At 37.9% G+C, this 27,797-nt stretch overlaps 2 protein-coding genes across 3 annotated transcripts in view; one reads left to right on the top strand and one right to left on the bottom strand.

Annotated features, from left to right (window-relative positions):
- asic4a (acid-sensing (proton-gated) ion channel family member 4a) overlaps window positions 1-27,797 on the top strand; it is a 141,623-nt gene that overhangs the window by 92,781 nt on the left and 21,045 nt on the right. The gene's annotated exons all lie outside the window — the stretch shown is intronic.
- LOC145550840 (uncharacterized) overlaps window positions 16,123-27,797 on the bottom strand; it is a 36,675-nt gene continuing 25,000 nt past the window's right edge. Inside the window, exons 5-6 of one of the 2 annotated variants that reach the window (XM_081604537.1) lie at window positions 24,417-24,540; window positions 16,123-19,868 (exon numbers count right to left, since the gene is read on the bottom strand). In XM_081604537.1, the coding sequence (XP_081460663.1) occupies window positions 19,678-19,868; window positions 24,417-24,540 (315 nt within the window). In that variant the 3' untranslated portion in view covers window positions 16,123-19,677. The remainder of the gene's footprint in view (window positions 19,869-24,416; window positions 24,541-27,797) is intronic. The other variant, XM_081604538.1, reaches the window with a different exon arrangement.

The raw sequence follows: 27,797 nt of genomic DNA, 5'->3' as shown, positions 1-27,797 counted from the left end.
TTAAACAAACATCTCCTGCCGCTCAGAGGAAACCACTGCGCATGTCTGGAGCTCCACGTGCGAGTAAAAGTGGAGCCGATGGGTGACAACAGACACTAAGTCACGTTATTGCTTGGATTTTACGGCGCCACCTTAAATCCCTGAACTTCACATTTTAACGGAAAAAAGCGCAACGAGACTTGGATGTAACGAGTAACGCGACAGTTTTGTAGAAATGTAGTGAAGTAGAAAGTACAGATACTTACTGTAAAATGTAGTGGAGTAAAAGTAGAAAGTCCCCATTATTAAATCTACTTAAGTAAAGTACAGATACACGAAAACTCTACTTAAGTACAGTAACGAAGTACTTGTACTTCGTTACTTCCCACCACTGCAAAATGTACAAGCTGAAGTTGCATCTGATTGATATTGACGGGCCTTTGGTCAAACTGGACATTGTCAGAATCCCACTTTAACAGAACCAGAACACCTATGAGGTTCAGTAAGGATGATACAACAGCAGGTTTTTAACGTATTGTGGTGCTAAGCCGTTCAGTGATTTAAAGTTTATTCTCTGAGCTGCTGGGTATAAGGACTTTAGAACTGGGTGATGTGCTCCATCTAACAAATTTAGTTTATTCTCTAAACAAAATGCTACAGAGTCCATCTGGTAACACGGGAGAAGACAAAAAAATGTGGCCACAACTTAGAAATACTTGAGTTGTGGGAATAACTTATTTTAGTTATTACTACTTTTTTTCTCCCGTATCACCAGACAGGTTCTGCCGTATTTGGATTTTTGTTTTTACAAATATGAACGCAGCTCTAATTGAGTGTAAAATGTAAGACGTCAGAAAATACAACCCTCTGCTCTTTAGAGGAAGTTTGCTTTTGAATAAATAAATGCTGGCATTATTAAAATGTCAGTTTGACTGGACAAAAATACAAGAGGTTATTTAATTTATTCTTTAGACAGCCATGACTACAGCAACTTAATGAAAAGATGAAGAATTAAACGGGAACGGTTCATCAGAGATAAGAGACATTGTAGTTTGACAGAGCCGCGCTTTGGTTTGTGTCCCGGTGGAAGGCAAATAAAAGTCTCACGTCTTTGAGGGGGATGAAGTGAGCTCCATGCAGATAGGCAGAATATTTCATGTCGGGGTCAGTCATTATGACAAAAGAGGGAAAAAAGCCTACCTTTTGGTTTCTTTCAGCCGAGCTGCTCCGTTGTTAAATAGTTGCTGCGCAAGGACCTCTGGGGAAATTAAAAGCATATTGTGCCACAATTTCCCTGTGACTCGGGGCCTCCCTGGGGAGGGCACTTTTAAAATTTCTAATAAAGGAGACTTCAAATTACAGAGAGGGGACCTGGCATTAATTAAACTGGGGATTTCAGCAGGGTCAACTTCTCATATTTATCTGTTTATACCATTGCTTTGGTCTTCTGTAAAGACTGCCTGGTGCTTTGAGGCCACCGCTCCTGGGTAAAAACAAACATATGGCAGTTCTCATGGACGAGACAAAAGTGATCTATGTGTCACAATATAAAAACCACAAGCTGGTGAGAAATATATGTTGGACGCCGCCTCGGGAGATCTAGCAAAATTATTATTTTTGTCCCCGTAAATTCCTTGTAATTATCGGTTTTTAGTGTCGTCACCTCGTTTTACAAATTAACCTTTTGCAGAGAATGCGAGCAGAAAGTTTCTTGCAACATGCATTAGCTTGTAACTGCCATTATTTCTGCTGTACTTTAATGATCACTCAGCAGCTACCAGCAATTTTCAGGACTAAAAGCGCCAGCAATTTACCGTCCTGCCACAGCCGACCGCTGTGATTCCTTTTTCTGTTACGATGCTTGAACTTGCGGCTAATGCTGTTTGCAGCCTTGACCCGACAGACGAAAGTTCAGATGGGTTGGCAGGCAATAAACAACGAGCGTTGGGTTGTTGTTGTTCTGAGTTTGTATTCTCTGTGGGTCTGTCTGAAACAGAACAGTGATGAGACATCAGTAATACCACAATTAACTCTTCCAACAAATACCTACTGCAGTTAACTTGGGTTTTTGTTCTGCTGGTGGAAATAAAACATAGAAGCAAAGACACAAAGACTTGCTGTATGATTTGTCATATAACAACCACATATTTTAATGTTTTTTAATGGGTTTTTACGTGTAAAACCAACAAGAAGTGCAATATTTTAGTAAAACAAATATATGGGTGGGTGTGTTTCTGCCAGATTGAGGCAAATGGAGTTAATTTCTTTCATGTAATCAAAATAAGTTTGCCAAACTCACTTTATTCACATTTGCTTAAAACAACAATTTAAATATTTACTTGGATATGCTTAATTTTATTACTTGTACGTTGGATTTTTTTTTCTTTTTCTGAAAATCAGTTTTCATATCTATAGATTTAAGCTATAAAAGCGCTACTTTTTGTCAGAGTAACTTACCTATGAGCAGCGGCATCAAACTCATTTTTGTTTTGGGTCAAATCAAGATCAACGCTCTTAAAGGGCCGGTTGTGTCAGAGTGTATTGATAAAACCTGTTCACAAACTGTTAAAATATCAATAAATTCTTAAAATTTAATATTGAACATCTTTTCAGTCCCTCCTGGATTTCATGATTGTTTTGTGATTTTTTTTTTTTTTTTTTCAAAAATAATCTGTTTTTGTGGTACTAATTTGAAAATATTTGCAATTATTTATGTCAGTAAATGCAACTTTATTACTTGCTATAGAACATGGATTATAATCTGACATCAATTAAGGCTGAGGCAGCTGTTTAGTACAACTAAGAAAGTTTTTGACAATTTTTGAGAAAAATTTGCAATAAACTCCCAATTATGTATTGATGCAAAAAAGTGCAGGAATTTGTTGATTTTGTGTGAATTTCCACAATAATTCATAAGAAACTGGCGGGACTGATTGATATAATTTGTCAGTAAACGGATAAAAACTGCATTGATTTGATTGATAACATAAAATTTAAGCACATTTAGTATTTAGACTAGGACTTAGAGGGCCAAATCAAAATCTATGGTGGGCCTGATCTGGCCCACGGGCCTCGAGTTTGACACATGTGCCTCTGTGAGTCTTATATTTATAATATAAAATAAATTATAATTCAGAAATAATCCACTGTTCATCTATTTCTTCATTTACTTGTTTAGTATCTTGTGGGGCTGAAACAATTAATGAAATTAATTGTGATTAATCGATTAGCAATCGATTAATCATTACCTGGAGTAAACGGTGTCTAAAAAAGGCCATTTACTGAAAGAACAACAACTTCAGAGCAAGAATTAGGTCAAAAATGTGCAAAAGAATATAAATGTTGTATTTAATATGTAAAAACCTTATTTGGCTGTAAATCTGCTTCTTCGTTGGTGATTCTAAATGCTGCAGCTCATATTTCGACGTGTGGTTTCCCAAGCCGTTTGATTGACGTTTCTCAGGTCAAACTCTCCCTTAGCCACTAAAGGCTAAAGCTGAAAAATAGTTATTACGGTCCTGAGAAATTAAAACCGCAACACGCGGCATTTCCTGACCTCCGCTGTGGGATCAACGTCTTATTTAACATCTCATAGCCGATGCAGTTCCTCTCTGAATCCATTCATGTGTTTACATTCGGCCTAAATGCCAAAGAGAGTATTGATGTTGGCCAATTCTCCGAAAAGCACGATTTACATTCAGTGACATTTTTAAAGCTGCTCCTGTCAGTGTTTTCATATTAACGGCAAGCAAATAATAAATATCTATATTCTGATAGGTGACATTTGTGTAACAAACCACAGTTTTATCAAATGACTCTCCTCTTCGCTCGGTGGAGGATTTCAGCTTCTGTAGAGTCTGGCCTCATTTTGTTTACTATCACCGCTCTTCTCACAGTTTCCAGGCACAGCAGGGGCTCTTGTTTCAGCAAAATATTACTCTGATGCACTGATTGAGGCGCCCAACACATAATAACATAACATCTATAACAGGAAGCAAGGAACCGAGGAAATGATGTCGTTATTAGGAGCCGGAAGTAATCCTGATCATGAAGAAGTCAATACCAAGGCTCGTCTTACATTTATCGTCATAAAATACGATATCATTTGTCTACAAGTATAAGAAATAATCCACTGTTTATTTACTTATGCATTTACTATCTTGTAGGGCTGAAACAATCAAATTATTTGTGATTAATCAATTAGTAATCGATTAATCATTAGCTGAGGCATACAGTGTCTAAAAAGGCCATTTGCTGAAAGAACAACATCTTCAGAGCAGGAATTAAGTCAAAACTGTACAAAAAGAATATAAATGTTGTACTTAAGATATGAAAACTTATTTGTCTATAAATCTGTTCTACCCAGAACTGAAGTGGTTAAAATAATGCAAAATAAATCTCCTACAGGCACCTTTTGCTATCCAATTATTCATCTAAAATATAATAAAATCAACAGATTACAGTATTTCTTTAGCTGCAGATTCATCCTTTGCTATAAAAGGTAAAGCGTACTCTAATGGACTGGTGTGTTATTACATTTTAGGCAACAGAAAACGTTTTATTCAAAAAAGTAATTTAATCATTTGCTTCTTTGAATCTTAATGTATTTTAATTGTATTTATTTTAATTGTAATGTATTTTAATGTAGGTTTAAGTAGTTAATTTTAAAAAATCTAAAATTTTTCATCAAATCAATCGATTGTCAGAATAATCAAATAAACATTTTGTTGCAGTCCTAATGTTGTTAAATAAATGATATTCAATAGATGTTTTTATTTTGCTGCCTCTCTGTTGTTGACAGAAGACATAAATCTACTCACAGATTCAAAACTTGGCCTGGTCTGAACTGTAATTTCCGACAGAAATCAAAACAATTCAGAATCTGTGTCACAGCCGTCAGCGGAGTGAGGAATGTGGCTACATGTGCCTCACCAGAACTACCAACCATGGTTGCATGAGTTTAATTACATTGACTGTTTGGCAGAGCTGTGGCACATCAATCTTTTCTGCTGAGCTGCACGCAACAGTTTCCAGACCTCGACACGAAGCTCTGCGCTGACGCGGCGTCCGCAGAAGCTGGTTTCACTCGTTACTTCAAAGTCAAAACGCCTTTTACTCGATGATTTCAGGATGTAGCCTTCTGTCTCATGCTTCCTTGGACTAAATGTAGACGCATTAAAACAACACATTTGATCCAGAATGCTGGCTTGTTATGTCTTTTGGCAGGAGGCTGCTGCTTTTCCACATAAATCCAGTCTAGCGTGAACCGAGCCTTTAATGTTTCCATCTCTGAAAGTCCTTGTGGTCGTCGAGTCATTCAGCAACCTGTTAATTTTTTATTATTGAGGCAAAATGTAACCCTTTATTCCTTGAAAACGACGTGTTTCTACATAGTACTGTTTTATTTATAAAATAAATATAATAAATTGTTTAAATATACACTATTATAGACACACAGTAACTGTTTTCACCAACGTTTTCCTGTTTTAGGTCAGTTAAGATTACCAAAACATTTTTTGTTTTTCTAAATGCTAAAATAATCAGAAATTTTTTTTATTAATTTCATCAAAATGAGACGTTCAAGAATAATTATTCAGCATATGGTGGAGTTAAGTCACTATGGCTGGAGCCGAATGTTTTTCCAATCATTTCACCAGTTTTTCCCGACAGCTTGGTTGGATTTCAGTTTATTCCTCTGGACACAACAGAGGATGATTTATAGGCCAACTTGCTCTCACTCAAAATTTCTCAGTTTAATTAAAATGTAGGGCTCAAACAATTAATCGGATTTATTGGTTATTGAAATAATTGTCAGCTAATTTAGTAATCAAATAATCATTAAGTATGCAGACATGTCACTTGCTGAAAGAGCTACATTTGAGCCAAAACTGTACATAAATATATACATTTTTTATGTAAGATGATAAATATTCTCTCTGTGTGAATATGTACGATAAAGAAATGTTGTCTTTGGATTAATGCAATGAAATGTTTATTCTGATATCTAAAAACTAATTGTTTTGCATTGTTTTTTTATTAAAAATGTTCAGATTTTTCAATTTAGTCAGAATAATAATTGAAGTGCGTGATTACTAAAATTATCATTAGCTGCAGACTTATTCAAATGTTGGAAATTAACTAATCTGAACCTTACAAAGCCACGACGTCATCATGTGTACTTTGCAAAATGTTTTAAAGGCGTTGTGATCTCATCTTTCTCTCCCTCAATATTCTGGCATTCAGAAGTTATTTAACTAATCCCCAATGACCTAAAACAAGAAAGGTTTCATTACAGTAAATGCCAGACAGGGAGAAAAGACTGGTTATGTATTTTCCTATACATAACTGTACATGAGGATTTTAAGGATTTAATTCAGTGTTGTTTATTCCAGTCCCTCAGTCAGAAAGTAAAGTATGTCTTGGGTTTGCTTTATTTTATGTTCAATAAAGTAGAAGAATAGAAATATCCTCTCTTGTTCCACAGTTGGTTAAAGGAAAAAGTCATTAAATGTATTAGTAGTTGGTAAACTGGTGAATTAACACTAGACATTTACCATCTTTATAAAGCAGTTTCTTTATTATTATTACTTTAAGACATTTATCTTCTCCCTGGAAGCTGCAGCTCTAACTTTCTGTGGCTTTTACCCATTCAGTTGTGTAATAAAACAGACCTGAAGCTGATAACCAGACTGACTGGTTGGTTAGTAGAGAGACTGATGGGCGCTACAACAGGAAGGTTTTCTTCTTTCTATTAATTAAATCCACATCAACAGCGGCCCAAATACAAGGTGAGCTGCTCCTGTTTACCATTTCAGATTGGGCCTGGGAGATGTTTCTTTCACGAGGCTTAATTGAAGATAAGACCAACTTTATCTCCTACTCAGCAAACAGCAGGGCACAGGCAAGTAGGACGTGATGGATGGTCCCTCCTTGCTTCTCTTGTTGCTCGTTTCATCTCTCGCTGTGTTTAAAAATGACCCTTCAAAACGCCGTGAAGGCTGGGAAACCGGCGTTCGCTCCCACACCGAACACGCCTGCCTCAGTAATTCGTTACCATAGATTTTAGAGGAAGCCTTTTTTTAGCATCGTGCGCCCCTTTCAGACATCAATATCTGGTTGTGTGCACTGTGTCCCCTTTGGGTAAGTCCCGCTGATGGCCTTCCTTCCTTGTATGAGGGGTTTCTGGCAGAGATGGACGCGCTGTGGGAATGGGCTGACATTGATTTCTTCATCCCAGTGCACACACTGATGTATCGACTGCTGGGCTGATCAGTTAGAGACTTTCTGTTTGTCACTGTTTGGTGGAGCTGGAAGACCTTGAGCAGGAAGAGTCACAGGCCCGGCTTGTTTTGTTTATCGCCGTTCTGCCCCCAAAATAATTGTACTTCTCTCCACTTCCCTTCTGCAGCGCATTTCAAGAGGCAATTCAACGATTCACTCTTCCTTTTAAATGTTTATGTTTAAGGACGGCACTTAATCGATCCTCTAGAAGCAGTTTGCTTGAATTCAGCTGCTCTAGAAGGTTTCCCTGAAACTCAAAGATGATTTAGTCGACTGCTGATTCATAAGATATTTTACTCAACTTATTCACATCACAAGCTGTGTTTATGTTACAAATGTGCACAAAACTTTGTTGGTATTCCACTAATGTCGAAAAAACTATTTCACAATTGTGTTTCCATTAAATATGAAACAATTAAAATCAAATGTAAATAAGTTTGGTCATGACTCAAGTTATGAAAGAAACATCATCCTTTTACCACTTCCTGTGGTCGTCTTCATGGTTTCTGCCAGTAGTAACATCTGATTGTTGATCACGACTCGTGTGATGCTAAAAAAGTGTTTCCATTGCAGTTTTGCAAAATAAACCAAGTTTAATGCAGCTGCAAAACCACCTCAATGTGGTTCAAAAACTTTTTTTTAATTTTCATGTTTCCATTAAGCAAATTTATTTTTGTAATTCCAATTTGTGCGATTATATAGTCAGTGGAAACGCACCTAATGATGTCATTGTGCAGCGTACACAGGTGCATAAACTAAAATGTCTTTGAAAAGTTAATTTAGTTAATTCAATTTAAAAAGGAAACCCTCATCTTGGATAGATTCATTGCTCACAGCTTGATTTATTTCTAGCATTTATGGTTCTGTTAATTATGATTATGGCCTGAAGCTAGATTCAGTTTTCATGAAATGTAATATAGAATCAATTAAGTAAGACATTTTATTCAGTCTTATTTAGATATATCTGATGAAACTCATTTCTCAGATTAAACGTTTTGAAAATAACCTCTAAGCAAGGTGTTAAATATGTTTTTCATTATTTATGTTCTAATCTTAAATGTTTTCATTTGCTGTAAGCAGGAAATAATCATAATTAACATAAAAAAAACTTGAGGACATCAATCTGTGTGTAATTCATGTATATAATGTGTTTTAATCAATCTTTTAATCAATCTTTTTGAGTTACTGAAATTAATATGACCTGCAAAATCCTGTAAGCAGGATTTTAAACAGGATTTTGCAGGTCACGTTTTTTTGTTTTCTGTTGCCGGCCTATTTATTGGACGCGCTCAATGCGTCAAACTCTCCAAACACTTCAAATCACGCTGCGCTAGACGGTCGAAACGCGCCGCGTCGGGCCCTCAACGCACCTCCATGTAGACTTTGAATGTAAACCAGACTCGTAAAACGTGTTTGGTTTGAACATTAGAAAATGTCTGGTGGACATTCAGCCATATTCCTCATGATTGTTTTGACAACAACATGAACGTGACACAACCAGGGTTTCCCCTAGTGGATTATAAGCCTGGCGGGCCACCAGGCTTTACTTGTTGCCCCACCAGCCTAAGCGTTGCTTATTTATTTTTGTTTTAATGTTTGCCTTTTTAAAGCTTTATAGTTGGTGTTCAAGTACCAATCGTCCAATAACACATAATTATCAAGTGATTTTTCAAATTTCCTGTCAACTTTAAATATTTTTTAGCTAAAAAATGGCGGCCAGCCAGCAGCCTACCCCCGGGTTTAGAGAGTTTTCTGGGGGAAACCCTGACAACAGTACTTTATTAACTGTAATGTTTTATTCAATTACTGAAACTTTTTCCTAATTTATCGAGGTGCACCTTATGTCTAGGTTGAGAAATAATAAGATTTCTTCTTAATTAATGGCCTAAGAGACATTTTTCTGCTGCTCAAGGGTTCCTCTAGTTTAGCCTTGATGGCTGCTAATTCATTAAATAGTTATTTAATCATAATTAATTCATATCTTTCGCTTCGGTGCTCAACACAGGAGTCACCGACTGCACGATGTAAAAGCATTTTCCTTACTTCAGACGTATATTTGCAATTCGGATCAAATGAGCTTATTTGCGTCGCACCAATTTACGACAAAAGCCATCTCAGCATGCCGCACAGAAAAAGCAAACAGGTCCAATTCAGCTCGTTGTCACGTCACAGCCGAAATAAACATTGTTTGTCTCTGACATCTGTCAAAGTGAATTATAGATCTCGGGAGGAGTTGCACAAGTCACAGTTCCTCCGTCTTCCTGGTGTGCAGCTTTGTAGTGTGTTAAAAAAAAGAAAAACGTCAGATGAGTTTTTTTTTTCTTTGGGTCTAACTCAAATCTGACAGATAACACATGCTCTAGAGGCAGAATACAAGAGGAGAACACAGAGCAGCTGCTTCCCTACCTTCAGGTAATGATGCTGATTGTGTGTCTGCGCCAGTATGTGTGTGTTTTGTTCTTCTGCGTACTTGTTTATGTGTTGGATACACAGCAAATAATCCAACAGAGCAATAAGCCAGAATACTTAGCACAAAGCACAACACATGTTGATTTCTTTGTTTTAATTCAGCTGGAATTGTTCTGGAAATGGACCAAATCCCAGATTTGGCCGGATATTTCTGGCTGCGTCATCTAAATTCAGGCTGTCACTGGGAGCATCCGGGTTGGCTTTGTGTCTTTTAAACGCAACGAAATTGCTTTGAGTCGTATTAATGGAATTCAGTCACAATTTGAGCAGCTCGAGACAAGGTCAGAGTCACGCCTAGCCCCTCTGAAATTGATTTGACATAGATTCATCCGCGTGCAGCAAATGCGCGTTAAAAAATGCATACCTCTTGATATTGTCGTATTAGAAGTGTTGAAGCAATATTCACCTGTGACACGGGGAAAATGCATCCATCTCGTCTCCTGCAGAGGGAGTAATAATGTATAAATGCCACTATTTGCATCGCAAATGACAAATAGAACTCATGTTTCTGGATGAGTTTCTCCTATGAGGTTTAAAAATAAACTCTGTTATTTTAAGAGTTATTTCTGATCCCTTCACAGATGAAAAATCGTTCTGATCAAGATCTATACTGACTTATTCAATGAAGGATTTCCATTACATTGTAGTTTCTTAAAGAAATAAACACATTTGCAATATCTTGTAAAAAGTATTACACTGTATTTTCTTCAACTATTTTACATTTTGTCATGTTAGGACACTTCAGATTTTTATTTGTAAGAAATCTTCAAAATTATGCACTTCTTTGTGTTGATCTCACATAAAATTCAAATAGAATACTTTCAATTTTATAGTTGCCAGCTGTAAAATGTGACAAAGTTCAACAAGTTTTAATGTTTTTACAAGGAACTGTAAATTTAAGGCGATTTATGTTAAGTATATGACAACTGGGTGGTTGTAATAGCCTTGAGGGGATATTTTAATCGCCTGCCCTGTCTAAAGGTTTGTTACAAGAAGACATCTGTGATGTTGTTCATGGAAACCGTTTGGATAGGAACCATCTGTCGACTTCTGTTGTGGGAAAGCGTCCGTCAATCCATACAATGTTCGCATGGAGAAATAAATCTCACGCTGAAGATGGCGAGAAAATATTTGTCCTTCAGAAGGAGAAAGAAATCATCTACTGTCTTTAAATATAAAATAATTTTCTGTCTGGTGAAAAACAGATCAAACTGTGAAAAACAAATCAAAGTCCAACCAAACCTTCCCACATTTGTTGTCAATAAACACATCTTATATCTTAAATTTCTGCATCAGAGAAAATGTATGGCTAGATTAAACATAGTTCCCACAACTCTGAACTTCATGGACGCATACAAACAATGTTTAAACAGATTTGTGAAGGACTTACGAACTCTGTGTGTGAATAACAAGGTTCTGGTGGCAGGCAGAGTACGTACTGTATATGATAGTAACATACATGTAAGCTACACGTCCATGTTAGCTAACAGCTAAAAGCTACATTAGCTAGGCTTTTTGCTGGTTCGGCAGTAAATAACTACAGTAAATATCACAGATATTTATCTTAATATTACACAGAGATGGTAGAGAACTCACAAATTGTGATCAAGTTATAGTTGTAATGTACTTGTATTGTTTCCAAGTTAGGAACAAGGCTAGCTCTTAGTGTGTGGCTTATTTATTGCTAAGATGGCTGTCAGTTACAAAGTTCAATGATGTGTGACGTCACATGAGATCAATGTACATTTGAAAAGAACTGAGTTACAGTTCAGTTTGGCTGATCACTTCCATGGCTACAGATGTAGAAAATCACTTAAAACTGTTTCTAGAATAAAAAACATTGACACGGATCGAAACTAAACTAAACCGAATGCCTAAAATAACCAAGAAATTGGTGCTGCCCAAAAAAAAGCTGATCGGTGCATTTCTTTTTTTTTTAAAGGTTTATTGGCTTTAGTGGCCTTTATTTGATAGTGAATTGACAGGAAAGAGGGTAATGAGAGAAGGGAGAAGACATGCTGTAAAGGTCACCAGGTCGGGAATTGAACCTGCGACAGCTGCATCGACGACTAAGGGACCTTATGTGGGTTGTGCTTAACCCCTCCGCCACCACAGCACACCCGATCGATGCATTTCTGTGTTTAATAAACACCACTTCCTGTGTAGTTTCTAAAAACTGTTTCCCACAGACTTTTAGGTTTGCTTACTTCCTGTTTCCTCTGTCACACCAGGTTTCCTGTCCAATCAGAAACCCTGAAATGAAATTCATTATCTCCTGCAGTAATTAAGTCCTTGGTTTTCAGATATTTCTTCAGCAGATTCTTGTCATACTCTTTCTGTTTTAAACCTTGAGTTAACAGCTTCCATATTCAGTTTGTTACCTACTTACCCACTGCCTACAATTTACATCTTAATTCACAAGAAAATGTTTTTGGGATTAAAAAAAAAAAAAAATGAACTCAACGGCGAACCTTTTCACTGCTATGTGTTTTAAATCGTAGCTTCTCTGCTGGTCTAATTCTGACCGCCTGTAATGTGTTTCAGTAATGGCCACATAATTGCAACAATCACCTCGACCTTCACAACACCTCAGTCGTACAGCGGCGCGGACCAGATCTGAGGGGCTTTTGGCTGCAAATAACAGCAAACAACTTCAGTGTGAATGGACTCTGCGGAGATGAAATGCACATTGACAGTTGGGGGTTGTAACCACTGGAAGCCTTCCAATGATTCTGAGCCCCTATCATGGACGAGTTCTTTAGCTGACAGTCAAAGTCGAGGAAAGAGCCCTCAGATTGTCACACAAAGACAACTGTGTCTAACACACACTGAGCCTTTTGTCTTCTGGTGCAGCATTTCATGTCTTCAGAGAAACATGTATTCAGTAACCTTGTTAGCAAGGTGGGAAATTGATATTAAAGATAATATTGAATTAAATTCTGGCAGAATCTGACATCCAGAAAAGGTCTTAAAGCTGCAGCATGTAACTTTTATTTAAAACAAATGTTTTTTGTATAATATAGAGAGAAGATCGAGCTCCTCCACCTCCTCTCAGAGCTATTACTGCCATCTGTAGAAATGCACCGCGCCATGTCAAAAACAATCAATCAGAGCCGGGAGGAGGGTCCTTAGTGCTGTCAATCATCCTCAAGTAGGTGTTGCTAAATATGCTAATGGCGGATAAACTATTTAACATTACAGGAAAAGCTGTCCTTCTGCCATCATCAGAGGCTATGCTAACTAGCATGAGCATTCCTGACAGGCTCTACTGTCTTGAACATGATTGGCAGTTCTAAGGACCTCCTCTTGGCTCTGATTGGTTATTTCTAGTTAGCACTGGGAGAAGACAGAGAAGCTAAAAAGATTTTCTCAGATTATCTGTCTCATGCCATGCTATCATGACAAAGTGACAGTTTCACCAAACATGTAAAAAAAACTATTTTTTTCTATGCAAGTTAAAATGAGACCCAAAGTTGCTTTTTTTTGCCCAGATGGGACCGCCGTACGACTTTTGTATGACATGTTCCGATCTTTATGCCCAGGAAAAATCCAATCTGTGCCATTTCCATATGTGTTATTAATTCGGCTTCGTATCCGATTGTTTTCAAAGCGTCTGTCATCTGAACGGTGATGTTGATTTTATCTGGCTTTTACGTTATTGATGTGAGATTTGTGTCAAATCTGCACCATAATTTAAATTATAAAATAAGTGAAGTGCATCACATCACAATCCCACCCCATTGGCTCTAATTACGCATCCAAACAAACGACTAAAGTTGCAGTCGGTGCTTCTAAAAAGCCAACACTATTAGTTGTGATTTCTTTTTATTACCTTCCTTCGTGTGACAATACTGTCGACTCTCCTTGCTGAATAAACTTTAAATTGTTCCCTAAACGGCTCCATCCATTATTACTTCCATAAACAGTGCGCTCTTGTTGCATCGAAGTTCTTCTTCTGCTGAAGAACGTTTACGAGTTGAGGACATAAACCGTTCACACAGAAGTCCCATTGTGGTTGCATTTCAATAATAGTATGAACACCCACGCAGAAAAAAATTGAAACTGAGCATCAGGATTTTCTGTGTTAATATAGACAGGTTTGCTCTGGTATCAGGTAGCCAACCTCAGAAGCAGATGCTTCACATTCTCAAAGTTTCATTTACTTGCTGATCTCTTGAATTTTGAGGCCAGTTCAAAATAAGCTGGATTTAACACTCCTGAAACCATTATGGAACTATTTCTCCAGAATCCAGCATGAAGTGTGTATCATCCTGCTCAAAGGGACATCTGGCATTAAAGAAAACGGTTTACATTATGGGTTGTACATCGGATGCGTTGACATTCAGATGAATATCAGGATCCAGCCGCACCGCGCCTAAAGCAACGTCGGCTCTGCCAGCATCTACAGTCCTGGTGTCTTTTCTTTCCAAGATGAGTGATGCATGTGGAGCCAGCGATTCCCGTTTCATTGTTCCAAAGCCCCATTAGGATTAGAATGAACCTGTTTTTATCATGATGTGCAAACTAATGATAAAATTGGAAAACAAGCAGCAAGTAGCATTAACCTGTGTTTTTGTTATAGATTTCTCAGAATTTAATGAACCTAGTCTTCTGTTTTACATTTGGCACAGTTGGCAGCATGTTGCCTTGGAGGAAAAAGGTTAGAGGTTCGAATCCCGGCCTGGGCTCTTTCTAAATGCATGTGTGTATTCTCTCCAGGTAAACTGTTTACTCCCACTCTACAAAACCGTGATTGTTAGTTTTATTGGTCTCACTAATCGCCCATAGTTATGAGTTCATATGGTTTTTTGTCCCTCGTCTCTGTGATGGTTTGGCAGTATGTGCAGGGTGTAGCCCACCTACATTTAGTTAGCTGAAATTGCAACAATCCTCAACTGTTTCTGCAAATTTAGCAAATTATAAAAAGTTTTCCATTGGTTTTATTGTTTGATTGAACAGTTTATGCACATAATCTGATTGCTTAAAAAAGAAAGATGCCGTTTAGTACCTCCACCACAAGAGAGGTTTGTGCCAAAAGAAAGTATTTACCTTAGGAAATACTTCAGATTGTTTAAATAGTTTATAGAAAATTAACGAGATTGATAACAATACAGTGATGTTATGAATAAAAAGTGCTATATTTCACACCGCTGTGTTTTCATGTCTGCAGAAAATACTGTGTTTGAAGATTAGAGTGACTTTTATGTTTTATAGACTCTTATTTTGGAGATTTGCAATAAGTTGTGTTTCAGTTCATCTACTGTATTGACAGTTTGGACAAAACAGATGCTTGTTGTCAAACTGTTTCCACTTGGCTTTAGATTGTTTTATTTTTTTGGCTTTCCTGTCTATAGTTAAGGCAGGCCACCCAAACATTAGTAGATGAAATCTGAGAAGCTGGTAGGCAGCTAAACAGACAAACCAGACCACTCTGAAGACTGCAAACATCCATCTAAAAGTTAACTTTTTTCACATGAGCTGCAAGCCAGTGGGAGGAAAAGTCCTACTTTTGTCAGTTTCTCACATTTAGACATAAACATGTTCAAAACGCCTTCTTTATTTGTGAGGTTAGAAAGCATAAAATAAAGCTTCATTTAGCTGTTGAAGCCCAATGGATAAAACATATCTGCTTTACTTTCTCTGCTCTGTTTGATGGAAAATGTTTGATGGAGGTTTTTGTTTTTATCAGTGTAGTTACCAAATACGGTTTTAATAACAGCGTTCAGCTGTAAATAGAGCATTAAAAAAGGGAGAACCTCCTTCGAGATGCTAAGTAGCAATTTGGTTTATGTTCTCATCTTGTAAACTTGCTGTGGTAGGTCCCAGTGTGATTTTATTTAATTTTACAGAAAATTTGAAAGGTATTTTATTGGTTTTATTGTGTATTTAGTGTAGTTCATTATTCAACCGTCAATAATAACTTCATTAGCAATCTGTCATGTAGCATGAGAGCTGCTAAATATCTGCTAATGCAGTCCTACCTCTCTTTAAAAGGGTTTAGCTGCTCCATAGCACATTATTTTTACAATAATAGTGATTGAACTATCACTATGCCTAGGACAGTGGCGCAAAAAGTGGGTATGCAGGGTATGCAACGCACAGGGGCGCAGCACCAGAGGGGGCGCCAAAACCCCGTCTGGAGGGGGCGGCACGCCGATGTTTTCCCATACAGTTCAGCACGCCTTACGCTCCTTCACCTCTAGCACATAACGAGGTAAATGTAGCGAGTTTTACCTTTCACGTATCGTCGCCTCGGGGGGGAGGGGGGGGAGTTGAGTGAGCGACGCTCCTTCACCCTGACGTTCCTTCCCTCGGGGGGAGGGGGGCGCCGATCTATGTTTTCGCATCCACCTGAATAATGTGTAGTTGCGCCACTGGCCTAGGATACACTTATTAAGCACTGGAAAAACTTCGTACATTCTTGCAGGGAAACTGAAATAAACGAGACGTATCGTAGCGCGGGGAAACAATAATGGTAGTATCCGTTAAATTTATCTGTTTAAACACCGAACTAAAACCCAAAATAACAATCTATTAAATCAATATGCTCAATTGTAAAGATAACGATTAACAATTAGAGTCATAACAACTAAAATGCAAATAAAATTTTAATTTGAAAACCGGAAGTTACCCGCTGTTTTTCCAATGGCGCTGTCGTCTTTTCAAAATAAAAGCTGCAGATGCCCAAATAATTTCCTACCACAATAAGATTCCCATTTTACAATGTAGTGTAATGTCATATTGCTACTCTAGTATTTTTTCTATATTATTGAATTTCTCAGTAATTTTGAATAGCACAGTGGTATCTATGTGCTGCCCCTGTCGTAGTGAACCAGTTGACCACTTCAGATTAGAAAATTGATGGATTTGTTTATATCTAAAAAAAATAAATAAAATAGATTTTTATCATTCATATATATTTTTTGTCTTTGCCCTTGAGGTTGGGAGGCTTCAGATTCACTCTGGGAGTCCCGCTCTGTTCTCAGAGGCCTGTTTTGGCAGAACCAGAGTCCACATGCCAAACATCTGGGCAGGTGGCGTCCGGCCACTCTGCTAAGTCAAGGCCATATTTCCCGCGTGTCTTTGATGTGCAGACAGGGATTACCATGGTCCTCCGCTCTGGCTCTTAACAACCTGCTATTACAGAGCCATCGAAACATCCATAATCTTTATCGACCTCCGTTGGCGAACGGTAGGTGTTGCAACAACAGTGATAGATCAGGTTCAAGCACCGAGGAGAGGGGGAGAAAAGGAAATAAATCCACAAGAGGTTGAGGAGAAATGCCCAGTGGAGAAGTTATGAACTGTGGGATAATTATAAAAACAATGTAATTTTAGTGATTTATTCTTGGGAGTGCTTAGTATTCAAAACTGCAGTGTGAGCAGGTTGCTCATCCAGTGAGTTTTGCACGATGTGTGGAAGTGGGTGGGCAGTAAATGTTTTTTCTTCTATTGTCCAGAAACAGAATAAGCACCTGTAAGCGAGTTTATAATGCCAGAAATGTCAGCACCTCAATTGTAATCATTAATTTTCAGAAATTAATCACCAGCTCTATCAGTCGCCTGCAGGTCCTCTGTGGTCGGTTTTGTTCTTGTAACGTTTTGCTTCTTCCTCTTTTATCAGTTAGACTCAAGGACAGAATCAAGGGTCCAACGCTTTTCTTTTTTATTATTTCTGCTTGATCTGCCTGCAGTTTGTTCCCCCGCTTCATTATCTACTTCTTTAAGTCCCGTGATGGAGGAAAGGGGTGCAGTTTAAGCCTCTGGGTGTGCGAAACTCTTATGGGTTCCAGCTTTGTCTCTTTGATTTAAAATAATATCTTTCTGCAGGACAAAAACACCAATCACTTTTGCTAACTTGAATGATTTATGGTGCATGAAAAACAGGAATCTCAGCCCTCATAAATGTTACAAAGCTGAAAAGCAAATGTTTTGTCATACAGAAGGGATTGCAGAAGTGTGTGAGCGGGAGAGTGCGTGCACTTATTGCACCATCTTGTGAATAAAGCAAGTGTTGCACGCCATTAGGGATCTCATGACAATAGCTCTCTCTCATCATGGGAAAATAACACATCCAGAAGCAACAGATGCAGCCACAATCATTTTTGCATAAGCTGATAAGTTTGCATGGTTATGAATAACTTGTCATACAATGACAGGAGCAAGCACCTGATATTTAATTTGCTTCGGCATCACTCTCCCATCCCCGAAGGTAGCTCATATTTTAAACTGACGATTCTTGTCAGAAGATACAGGGACGCTGCTTCTGCTCTCCAGAAGTTTCATCAGCACCCGGCGTGTAAATCCAGCCCAACAGATATCATTTCCCTGGAGTCCATGTAAAAGAAAAACAACCAGCAGGTGTCTGGAGCTATGATGAATACTCAATAAACGGTTGGCCGGGGAGATCCGTTTGCATGTTTCGCGTGGCTGTCAGGGTGGAGGCGTTTGTCTGAGGAGAAGAAGAAAGTGGTGTGAGATTGAGAGCTCCGAAAATGAGATCCTTTGTTAATGAGAGCGGTAGCTTAATTAAACCTGAGCATCTAAATGACTGCAGGAAAACAGAACTGACAGTCAGACAAATGCCTCAGGTAAGATGGTTTGTCGGTGCAACGCCCTGGGCGAATTTCTCCTCAACTATATCGGCATGTAAGGTGCAGCATGGCTTATCAGGACTGCGTGTGAAGAGGAAAAAGGTGCTCTTTTGCAACCTTGAGAGCACAAAACTTTTCATATCTGTCTGACCCCAAGCGCTGCAGAGGAAAGAATACTCTGAGATTCTTAAATAACAGAGGAGTAAGTTTGATGGAGGGAATCTTGACTAAGAGAATAAAAACCACAACTTCCTCACATTACAATCAGAACCGTTGTATTTTGTTGGGATTTTATAAGAAAAACTAACAAAGTGGTTTATAATCTTATGTAAAAATGTTTTATTTTAACAATATTTTAGATGTGAAGTTTGTCAAAAATGTGTTTATTTTGAATTCATTTTGTTTGGTTAACAAGTTGTTTCTCCAGTCATTCATTGGTGTACTTCTGTTACACTGCTGCTCTTGGCCGTTGGTGGTTTCCATAGCGACCGGTAACTGACAGCTCCTCCCCCTTTTTTCTGTTGCCGTCGGTAACTGTGGTATTAGGATCAGCTCTGTGTTTACTTTATGAGTATTATACTTTAACATATAGGAGCTGCAGAAATCCACAGCTCAGGTGAGAGATGATCTCTAACATGGGCCGTTTTATGATGGAATATTAGAGCCATACTAAGAAAAAATAAAAACATTTAATTATGAAAATAGTCATAATACGAGAATAAAGTTGTAATGACTATTCTCATACTATGACTTTATTCTTGTACTATTTAGGCTTCATTATTGTAAGGTTATGACTTTATTCTCCTATTTCTTTTTATTTTCTTAGCGTGTCTTTAATATTACGTCATACCCTCTTGCTTTTAAAAAGAAAAATAAGAGATGTCCAGACAAAAACTGAACCTACAACATAAATTAGGCTCATAAATTAAACCGAATCCCCACCAGTTTAAGATCATGGTTGTTTTTGGCCCATTCCATAAAATCTTCCTTAACTATATTGAAATGTGTGATTTAAATCTTACTAAATGTGAGAACATTCTAGGGTTTTTAAGGCTGTTTGCATCTTGATTGAGTGTTTTTCAGTGGTTATTGTTCCCTGGAGGCGAGGGCACAATTAATAGGCGCCGCTCAACTTTAAAGGTCAGGAAGGGGCTTCCTGTTTTCGATTGGACATTGGCTCCAGGAGATGATTTGTCTCAATTACACATAAAGACTGATTAGGGACCCATCCCACAGTGGTGATCCAAATAAATTATCCCCATTATGACTGTAATTTCTAATCACATTTATGAAACGGCGCCATTACGGGGCCGGGATGTTGGTGGACAGACGGGGCTCGTTGGAAGCTTTCACATCACAGAGAGTGCCGAATATAGTGGACTCTTGTGTTTGTGCGGCCGTGTATTGTGCTGGAGAGCATGTCCATTTTCAGCCGCTGTTTCAAGAGCATCCCTCGCCGCTCCATTAGTTGAGTATGCTTGGACATGCAGGGAGTAGCGGAGAGTGGGGCGCTGGAGAGGGGGAGTCTGAAAGCACTCCTCTTGGCTTCGGAGCAGAAAGGACGGCAAAGAAAGAGGAGAGATTAGTCACAGCACTTGAAACACGGATGCAGGTTCTTATCCGAGCCTGAATGTATTAAATATAGAGCTGTACATGCAGCTTATACTAAATAATTGTTCTGAACAATCAGTGTACTTGTAACCAGGTTTTATTTGAACAATATTACAGATTATGTGAAGTTTGTCAAGATTTGTATATTTATTGGTGTATTAAGTTCTGTTGCGCTGCTCTTGGTGGTTGGTGGTTACCATGGCAACCAGTAACTGAAAGCTCCTCCCCCTTTTTTCTGTTGCCGTCGGTAACTGAGATATGCATCTGTGTTTTCTTAACAAGTGTTATATATTCTAGACAAGTTTAATCATATACTTATTTAATCATAGTAATTTTGCTATGTTATGTATGTGTTTTTAAGTGTTATTATTAATGATAACAGTTACATTTTAGCTATGTTTAATTTTACAACTGCTAACTGATGCTAACTGCTATTAACTAATGCTAACTACTCTTTGAGAGCTATTGTTTTGAAGTTTGTTTAGGGTTCTTTATTATGTTTTACTTAATGCATAGAGGCAGAAACAGCTGGACTGAACTGAATTTCATCTTTTGTTATGTTTTAATTTTTAATACAAATTAATGTTTCAGTTACCAATTGTGTGATACTCTTTGAATATTACGTGATTTTATTTCCTGCACTAAAAATATATATCCATTGTTGTTAAAGATGAGATTAGTTATTAATGGATATAAATTAGGATTAATGATATAAATGTATGTTAAATACCACCACACGATCACAATCAGCCTCTTTTTCAGTTGCTGTTTGTAACTTTTTGGGGCAGAAGCTGCTGGACTGATGTTAACCACCAACTTGATTTCCTCTTTAGTTAGAATAAATACAAGACAACCTGAATGTTTCTGTCGTGACGACGGCCTAGTGGACCTGAAACAAACAGAAGTTTTACGTACTGACAATCAAACAATGAAAAACACAAAACTGTTGTTTTCTTTGAGAAAACATAATCGATCCAACCTCAGACAGTGCCTTGTATTTACTTTCGTTTTATGACTATATTAAATTTCCATTGGGATCTCACTACCCGGTTGTGTAATGAAGGTTGGAAATGACACACTGTAATGTTTTGAATTGCTGCGTTATGAGACAGACACTGAGATGGAGGTTAATGGTGCAAAACATGCGAGACCTCACATGCAGCTGCGCCGCTTTGCGTCTGCGCCTCCTCCCTGTTTTTCTTTTTTTTTTTTCTTTTTTTTTTGTGGCATGGTTGGGTTATGACCAAGCTAAATTTAATAATCATGTGTCTGACACTTGATTTAGGATTATTTATCATTTCTGTAACTAAACTGTGCCCTGTTAGGTGGAATAAAAGAAGAATCTGTGTTGACATTTTATTAATTTTTGTTTTAGAAGCATGTTTACAAATTGCTCTCATTTTTTATTTTTTTTTGGTTTCTAATCTGGATTGAAATATGCGTAAAATCCCAGAAACCTTGCTGTCGGCCTTGTCTGAATGCTTCAAAAAGTTTCTACAATAATGAGATAATCACAGTGTGACATCAGTTTATTTGGTAAATACAAATAGCCTTTAGATAGACATCCACGTCTATCTAAAGACATGGATGTTTTAGATAGACATTCAAGAATAAAAGGATTACTATCACTGTGGCATTTTGTTTTAATTTTGATTCAGTTTTTATGTAATTCTGAAAATCTAAAAAAGTCCAGATGCTTCTTTGGCAGTAAAATTCAAATACACTTTCTAGATGTTGTCAGATTAAAAACACAAACCTCAATGTATTTTGTCGGGATTTTTAATATACCAACACAAACTGGCACATAATTTTACATTGTTTCAAACATTATTTACAAACAAAACAAAAATCCACAGACCTCCAACTCAGTAATTCATTTGGATTTATGTCTTTGAATCTAAATAGTTTGTTTTTATAGTGACTACAAAAAGAAATGTGTTAATATTTTTACATTACAGAGCAAATATATTTAGTCTTCAGGTTTTAATATGTTTCCTTGAATGGGATAATTCATATAGAAAGCTATTAAGAGACACAGTTGAAGATCCAGAATCACATGTTGTACTTTGACTACGCCATTCCAACACATGATTCCACAGCATGATACTGCCTCCTCTATGTTTCACCATGCGTTCAGTCTGTTACTTATGTAACAGACTGAATGCAGTCTGTTACATAAGTCGCAGCTAAATACATTAATATTTACGGCTGGCTGTAATGTTTAAAAAAAGGTTTAAAAATAAAATGTGGATGCATACAGTACATTTGAAAGATACTGTAATGGGAAATTTAATTTCTCCAAGAACTAACAGAAAAACACAAGAACTGAACTGCAGAAGACATCTCTAATATAAATTTCTAGGTTTTTGTGTGTTTTTAAGCTGTTCAGATCAAACCCAGTTAAGGATGTGCTTCTGCTCCGTTCAGCTCTTTTCGTGAGTTTTTCTGCAAAGAACTACAGACACTCTGTGTGATGTTGGGAAATTTACTTTGTGAGTTTTAAGAAGCAACACAGTTACTTCACAAAGGAAGGTTTCTCTTCAAGGAGCCCAAATGGATGTTTTTGAGAGCATGTCTGAAGGGAAAAATGGATACAGCAGAAATGCCTTCACTGGGTTTCTCCTTTCACGTATACACCCTAAATTGTGTTGTTTTTTTGTTTTTTTTGTTGTTTTGTTTTGAAGACTCATTTCTCACATTCTGCTCTACTCTGTCTTCAGAGAAAATAAGACCTTACATTTTTAGACTGGCTTCTGAAGCCTGCAGCTTACAGAGAGCCGAGTGTCTCCCACAGGTCTTTTAAAGTCAGCTTTGTGGCTTTACCCTTTGACCATCACAGTACATGTGAACATTTGCGTAAAGGTGATAAAATGTGAACTTTTTTCTTTTTTTTAACCACCATACTGCTCCAATATGTTCTCTTGCATCACTCAAATTAATGCAAAAAAAACAATCCCTCTAAGACGGGAAGTCTTTTTAAACAACGAGTATCATTTCTGGAAAAATGTGGGAAATTATGATAATTTGATATAGTATAGTATAATTTTCTTCTATAATGTTACCTATCAGGGACGCTGCTAGGAATCTTGGGCCCCATGACAAAAAAAATTTAATTGGGCCCCCAAGTCCAGCTGCTGTTCAATTTCTTGTCTATTTGACCCGTCAAAAGTGTCACAATTTTAAAGGCTCCCAGCTGCCATCTTCCTTTGGTCCAATCCTGATACTAGCACAATATTCACTGCTAGTGAATCATAAATGCAACAGTCCACATACTGCACACAAATAGGTCGCTTAAATTTTTTTCATTATTAATTTTAGCATAGTGAACAATATAATATGATGTATACAGCACACAATATGATACACAATAATTTAAAATAATAGAATATGATGCTGACCAATGCTATGTTATATGCTACGATAGAAAACAGAACAATACATTTTGATGGAATATTAAGATATTATTCAACATGATTGGCAGAAACTGACATTAGTTTTAAAATTTGCTTAAAAATATTTGCAGTAGGAATGCGTAGTATAAGTGATATAAAGTAGAAATGATAGGAATTTGTTTCTTTCAATCTACCAGCTAATTTCGGTACAGCTTGTTGATGATGTAATCGTCAACAAGCAGGAAGCAGCGTGAGCTCAAAGGGAGATCTCCTTAAAAAGGCAGGTGCAAAAACATCAATTATGTGGACCTGGCTCAGGTTTGACCTCACGCGGTGTTAGAGCGATGCTCAGGAAGAGTGCGGCAGATGTCACGGTCAGACAGCAGAAAAATGTAATCTGCAAAGTGTGTGGAATTTAGGAAATACAAGCAATTTGTCTTACCACCTTAAAGCAAAGCATGTAGTTAGCTAAATACCAGCAAAGTCACTGGGAATAAAAAGCAGAATTTCACACAGATATCCGTTACATTAAAATTATTGTGTTTCTATGTAGAGATAGATTTTTCATTTAATTACTTAACTTTGATTTATCCAGGTAGTCACCATTGAGATTTTGTTGCTGCCAATCAGGGAATGGCAGGCAGCAACATAACAACAAATAACAAAAATTTGTGTTAAGTTTTAACACATACAAATATATACATTTCACTCAATTAGTATCAGATTTTTTTGTTTCCATTGTAAATTTTACACAAATCACATTGTGATATATGTCGTTACCACCACCCATCACAATATATTAACGTGATATGAATTTTGCAGTAAAGAAGCCATTTCTGCCTTAACGAGTTTAAAATAAGCAAAACGATTGGATGAGAAGGTTTTCATAGTGTAGCCCACCTCTGCAACAATCCAAGCAGAACATTAAAAAAACATGTAAATAGCAAGCTTGTGTGACATTGTTATTCAAGTCTCACTGCTGGGACGTTGTAATGAAGCCATTAAAGCAGAAAACGCTCTCTGTCAACCTTAAACCTTCATGAGCCGGCCTTAATGGTTTTTATCTGCCAATCAGTGCTCTCACACTTACCACCACCCTGTGTAAATGAATTCAAATCCTTCTCGCTCATACTCGGAGAACCACCCGATGACATGCAGCCTGCCTTGAAATGGATGTCCTCCGGTGAAGCACTGAAGTGATCCCTGCAGATTCTCTAAAAGGGAGAAGTTAGGACTGTCAGATCACGGCCGTAAAACGAGGGTGTTTAAAGGTTTAGCCCACCAGGGCTTCTGAATTACACGCTAAGGGCCTGGACTCCAAATGCATTTATCGTGGAGAGGCAGGAAGGGAAACAAGGCACTTTGGTGGAAAAATTCTGGCAAAAAGGCGCACCATGAATTTGCATTTAAAGTGTTCACATTGTAATTGGTAAGATACAATTTATGCTAATTTGATGAATTCAGGCAACGGAAAACTGTGTTTCTTAATGTTTGTGCCTTTCCACTTTCACACTCTCTTCCAAAGAAGTTAAGACAACGTAATTTATGCCGTTTCATTGCTTTTACTTTACAAACATCCACAGCCTATCACTGAATATAGGAAAGAGAGGTGAAAGAGAAACATGTCTCCTTTAAGGATAAGAAAAAACTCCAGCAAGGCCGAAACAGAAGAGAGGCTCTGCAGGATGAAACAGAACGCCGTCCATCGGCTTCACATTACATGTATACTTACATTTATTTAGAAAGAAATATGAAATGACATTCCAGGTACATTATGTACAGCAAAAACACAGCAACAAGCTGCTATTCTGGAAACACTGAGATGGATAAATACATTTTTAAGAAACATTCATTGTAAACTGATCACATTTTCTGCACAGAAACGGAAAGTGACTGTTTATTTCCAGTTGCTAAAAGCCTTGGAAAAATATTCATACCAACTTTTTTACATTTTGTAGGTAACACATTATTTGAAGACTGACATGACACTTTTAATGGACTTTTAAAGCAATTTAATTACTTACCAAATGACACTTCATGACAACAGTTGTAAATATTTTTGGGAGACTCCATGTTCATGACGGGTGTTATGAACACCTCTTCAAATAAAGTGTCACCACAGTTTTTCACGTTACAATGAAAAACATGTTCTTCTGACCCACACAAAGCAAATTTGAAAGATGCCTGGTTTTCATACTTTGTTGTGTGCATTTGTATTTTGTCTCTCCCGAGTCAGTTAATAGAAAAACCTTTCACTGCAATTACCAGCAGCTGGTAGAAGCAATTATCTGCATCTACCAGCTGTGCTCATCTAGACACAAAAAAGATGCCTATTTGTTATTGCAAAATAGTTTGTTCTTTGGCAACACACTCTATGGGTGCAGTCGTACCAGCCCTGTTTGGTCCGTTTTAATAAAATTCTGGTTCATTTGTCCTGAGGTCTGATTTATTTGGGGAGGTGTGAATACAAATTTTGATGTGGACCTTAAAGCTAAAACTCTAAAAACCTCGGTCTCGGTTCAGTTGAAGTGAACTTTGATGCTATTCAAATGAATATGTGAACGCCGGGCGGACCAGAGATCGCTCCAAAAGCAGGACTTGAACTGTAGCGCAGAGCATTCTGGGTAAATACAAACAAAACAAATGTGAGAGTCTACTGCTAGTGGGAGAAATGGTTTGTAGTATTTTACAAAAAACTAAGGGTGGAGTTTTTAGGCCAATCGCCAGTCACTGATCCTTTAAAAAGCCTTACCTGCCCATTCAGATTTGGCCGATACTCTGAAATGTTGCTCAATATAGCGAGAAAGTTTCAACAGTGGCGCAACTGTTGACTGTTGCGCCAGTCAACAGTTGCGGCCCACCAGGTCATGTTCAGACATGACCTGGTGGGCCGGTCTATCAATCAAACCTCAGAGAACAGAAGAGGACAGTGGTTGATTTTCAGACCTTTGCCGAGGTAAACAAGATCAGTGGATAAGATCGGCCTCACATGTAAAAATCAGCCAATCACTAATGTCCCCAAAATTAAGGAAATCGGAACGATAAAACAGAAGACAAATCCTACAACTGCTAAAATCTGACACCACTTCACTTTTGTTTACATTTCGTCACAAAGGAAGTTGCGCTCATGTCTTCTTCAGAGGTTTTCATATTATATCTCTTAGTGGTTCTTGGTGCAGGATGAGCACAAGCAAATGGGTCAACAGGTTTGTCAAATGATTTGGCTCGTTTGACACAGTGCAGTGTGAAAGCGAACCAAATGTTGCAACTTTTTCAAACTATCAGATATGAAAACACCCTTAAATAAACAATATGACACACAGAACAGATTAAAAACAGACATTATTTGGGGTTTAGGCTCCTTTGCTTACTTTCAGATACTGTAATGGTTCAGCAATTGTTAGTATTGGCACAGCAAAGCCTACTGTTTAAATGCCCTAAATGTCACGTAAGCAAACCTCTCTCTGTTAGGTGGTGTGATAGCTCTGGTTTCACTCAAAGCAACACAATAAATCCTTTCTTTTCAGTGCTCAACTTCCACGCTGCTGCTTTGTTCCAGCTTGTCGGCAGCAGTGCCAAGTCTCCGCTTGGGATTTGCCCGTGTCATTCCTCTTACCTTTGCTAAATTTGGTGCTGGATGTAACAAGAGGAAAATGCTCCATCAGTCACATAGTGGGTGTGGAGAGAGGAGCCGGAGGAAAGTTCAGTGGCTGAGAAATAAAGCAGTGGAAGCTCTGCCAGCGTCTATTTCCTGGGTGAGATGATGGGAGAAATTCTCCGTCCTCTCTGGGGATATCATTTGGAGACACACAGGCGTCCTTCAGAGGCAGAAGTTTTAGAGCGGAACCCCGGCTCTTGGTAAGGGTGTTTGGAGCGTTTCTGAAGTAAAATCCTCCTTTGCCTTGGTTGGTTTGCTCCATCAGATAAAGACTTCCAGTTGAGGCTTAAGTGTGTCAATGAACCCGGGTGGAGGCGGGGAATCAATGATAAGTGCAGCTTACCTCCGCAGCACCCGCCAAATAGAGATTAAACCATTTCAGCCTAATAGCACATGTCAGTCAAAAGTCACACTTGAGTACTTGAACCCACTCTCCTTTGCCAACTTTCATTTTATAATCACATCCCCTTGAAAAGATGTCGCAATTTACCAAAATGCAGAGAGAAGCGGCTGAAAATCCACATCAGAGCTGGAGCCGCCATCTGTAATTGTCAACCGTTTCTCTGAATCCTCAAACAGGACTCAATTTGAGTGTAACCATTTCTGATTTATTCAAAGACACACGCGTGCAAACCAGCATGCTCAAACACCATGATCAAAGCCCCAGAGATATATTACAGCACCAAAAAAACACAGCTGTCTCTCTGAGCAGCCGCTTTTTGTAAACGCTACTCGTTTCTCTGCTCTAATCACTGTTGTGGACATCGCGAAATTACCCACCGCTCCATAGAATTACTTGACTGGATCCAATAA

This window comes from Poecilia reticulata, chromosome 2 (genome assembly GCF_904066995.2).
Source record: "Poecilia reticulata chromosome 2, P_reticulata-male-v2, whole genome shotgun sequence".
In the NCBI taxonomy this organism is placed as follows: Eukaryota; Metazoa; Chordata; class Actinopteri; order Cyprinodontiformes; family Poeciliidae; genus Poecilia; species Poecilia reticulata.
The sequence above is the reverse complement of the archived record's forward strand: the minus strand, read 5'-3'. Positions and strand labels throughout refer to the sequence as shown.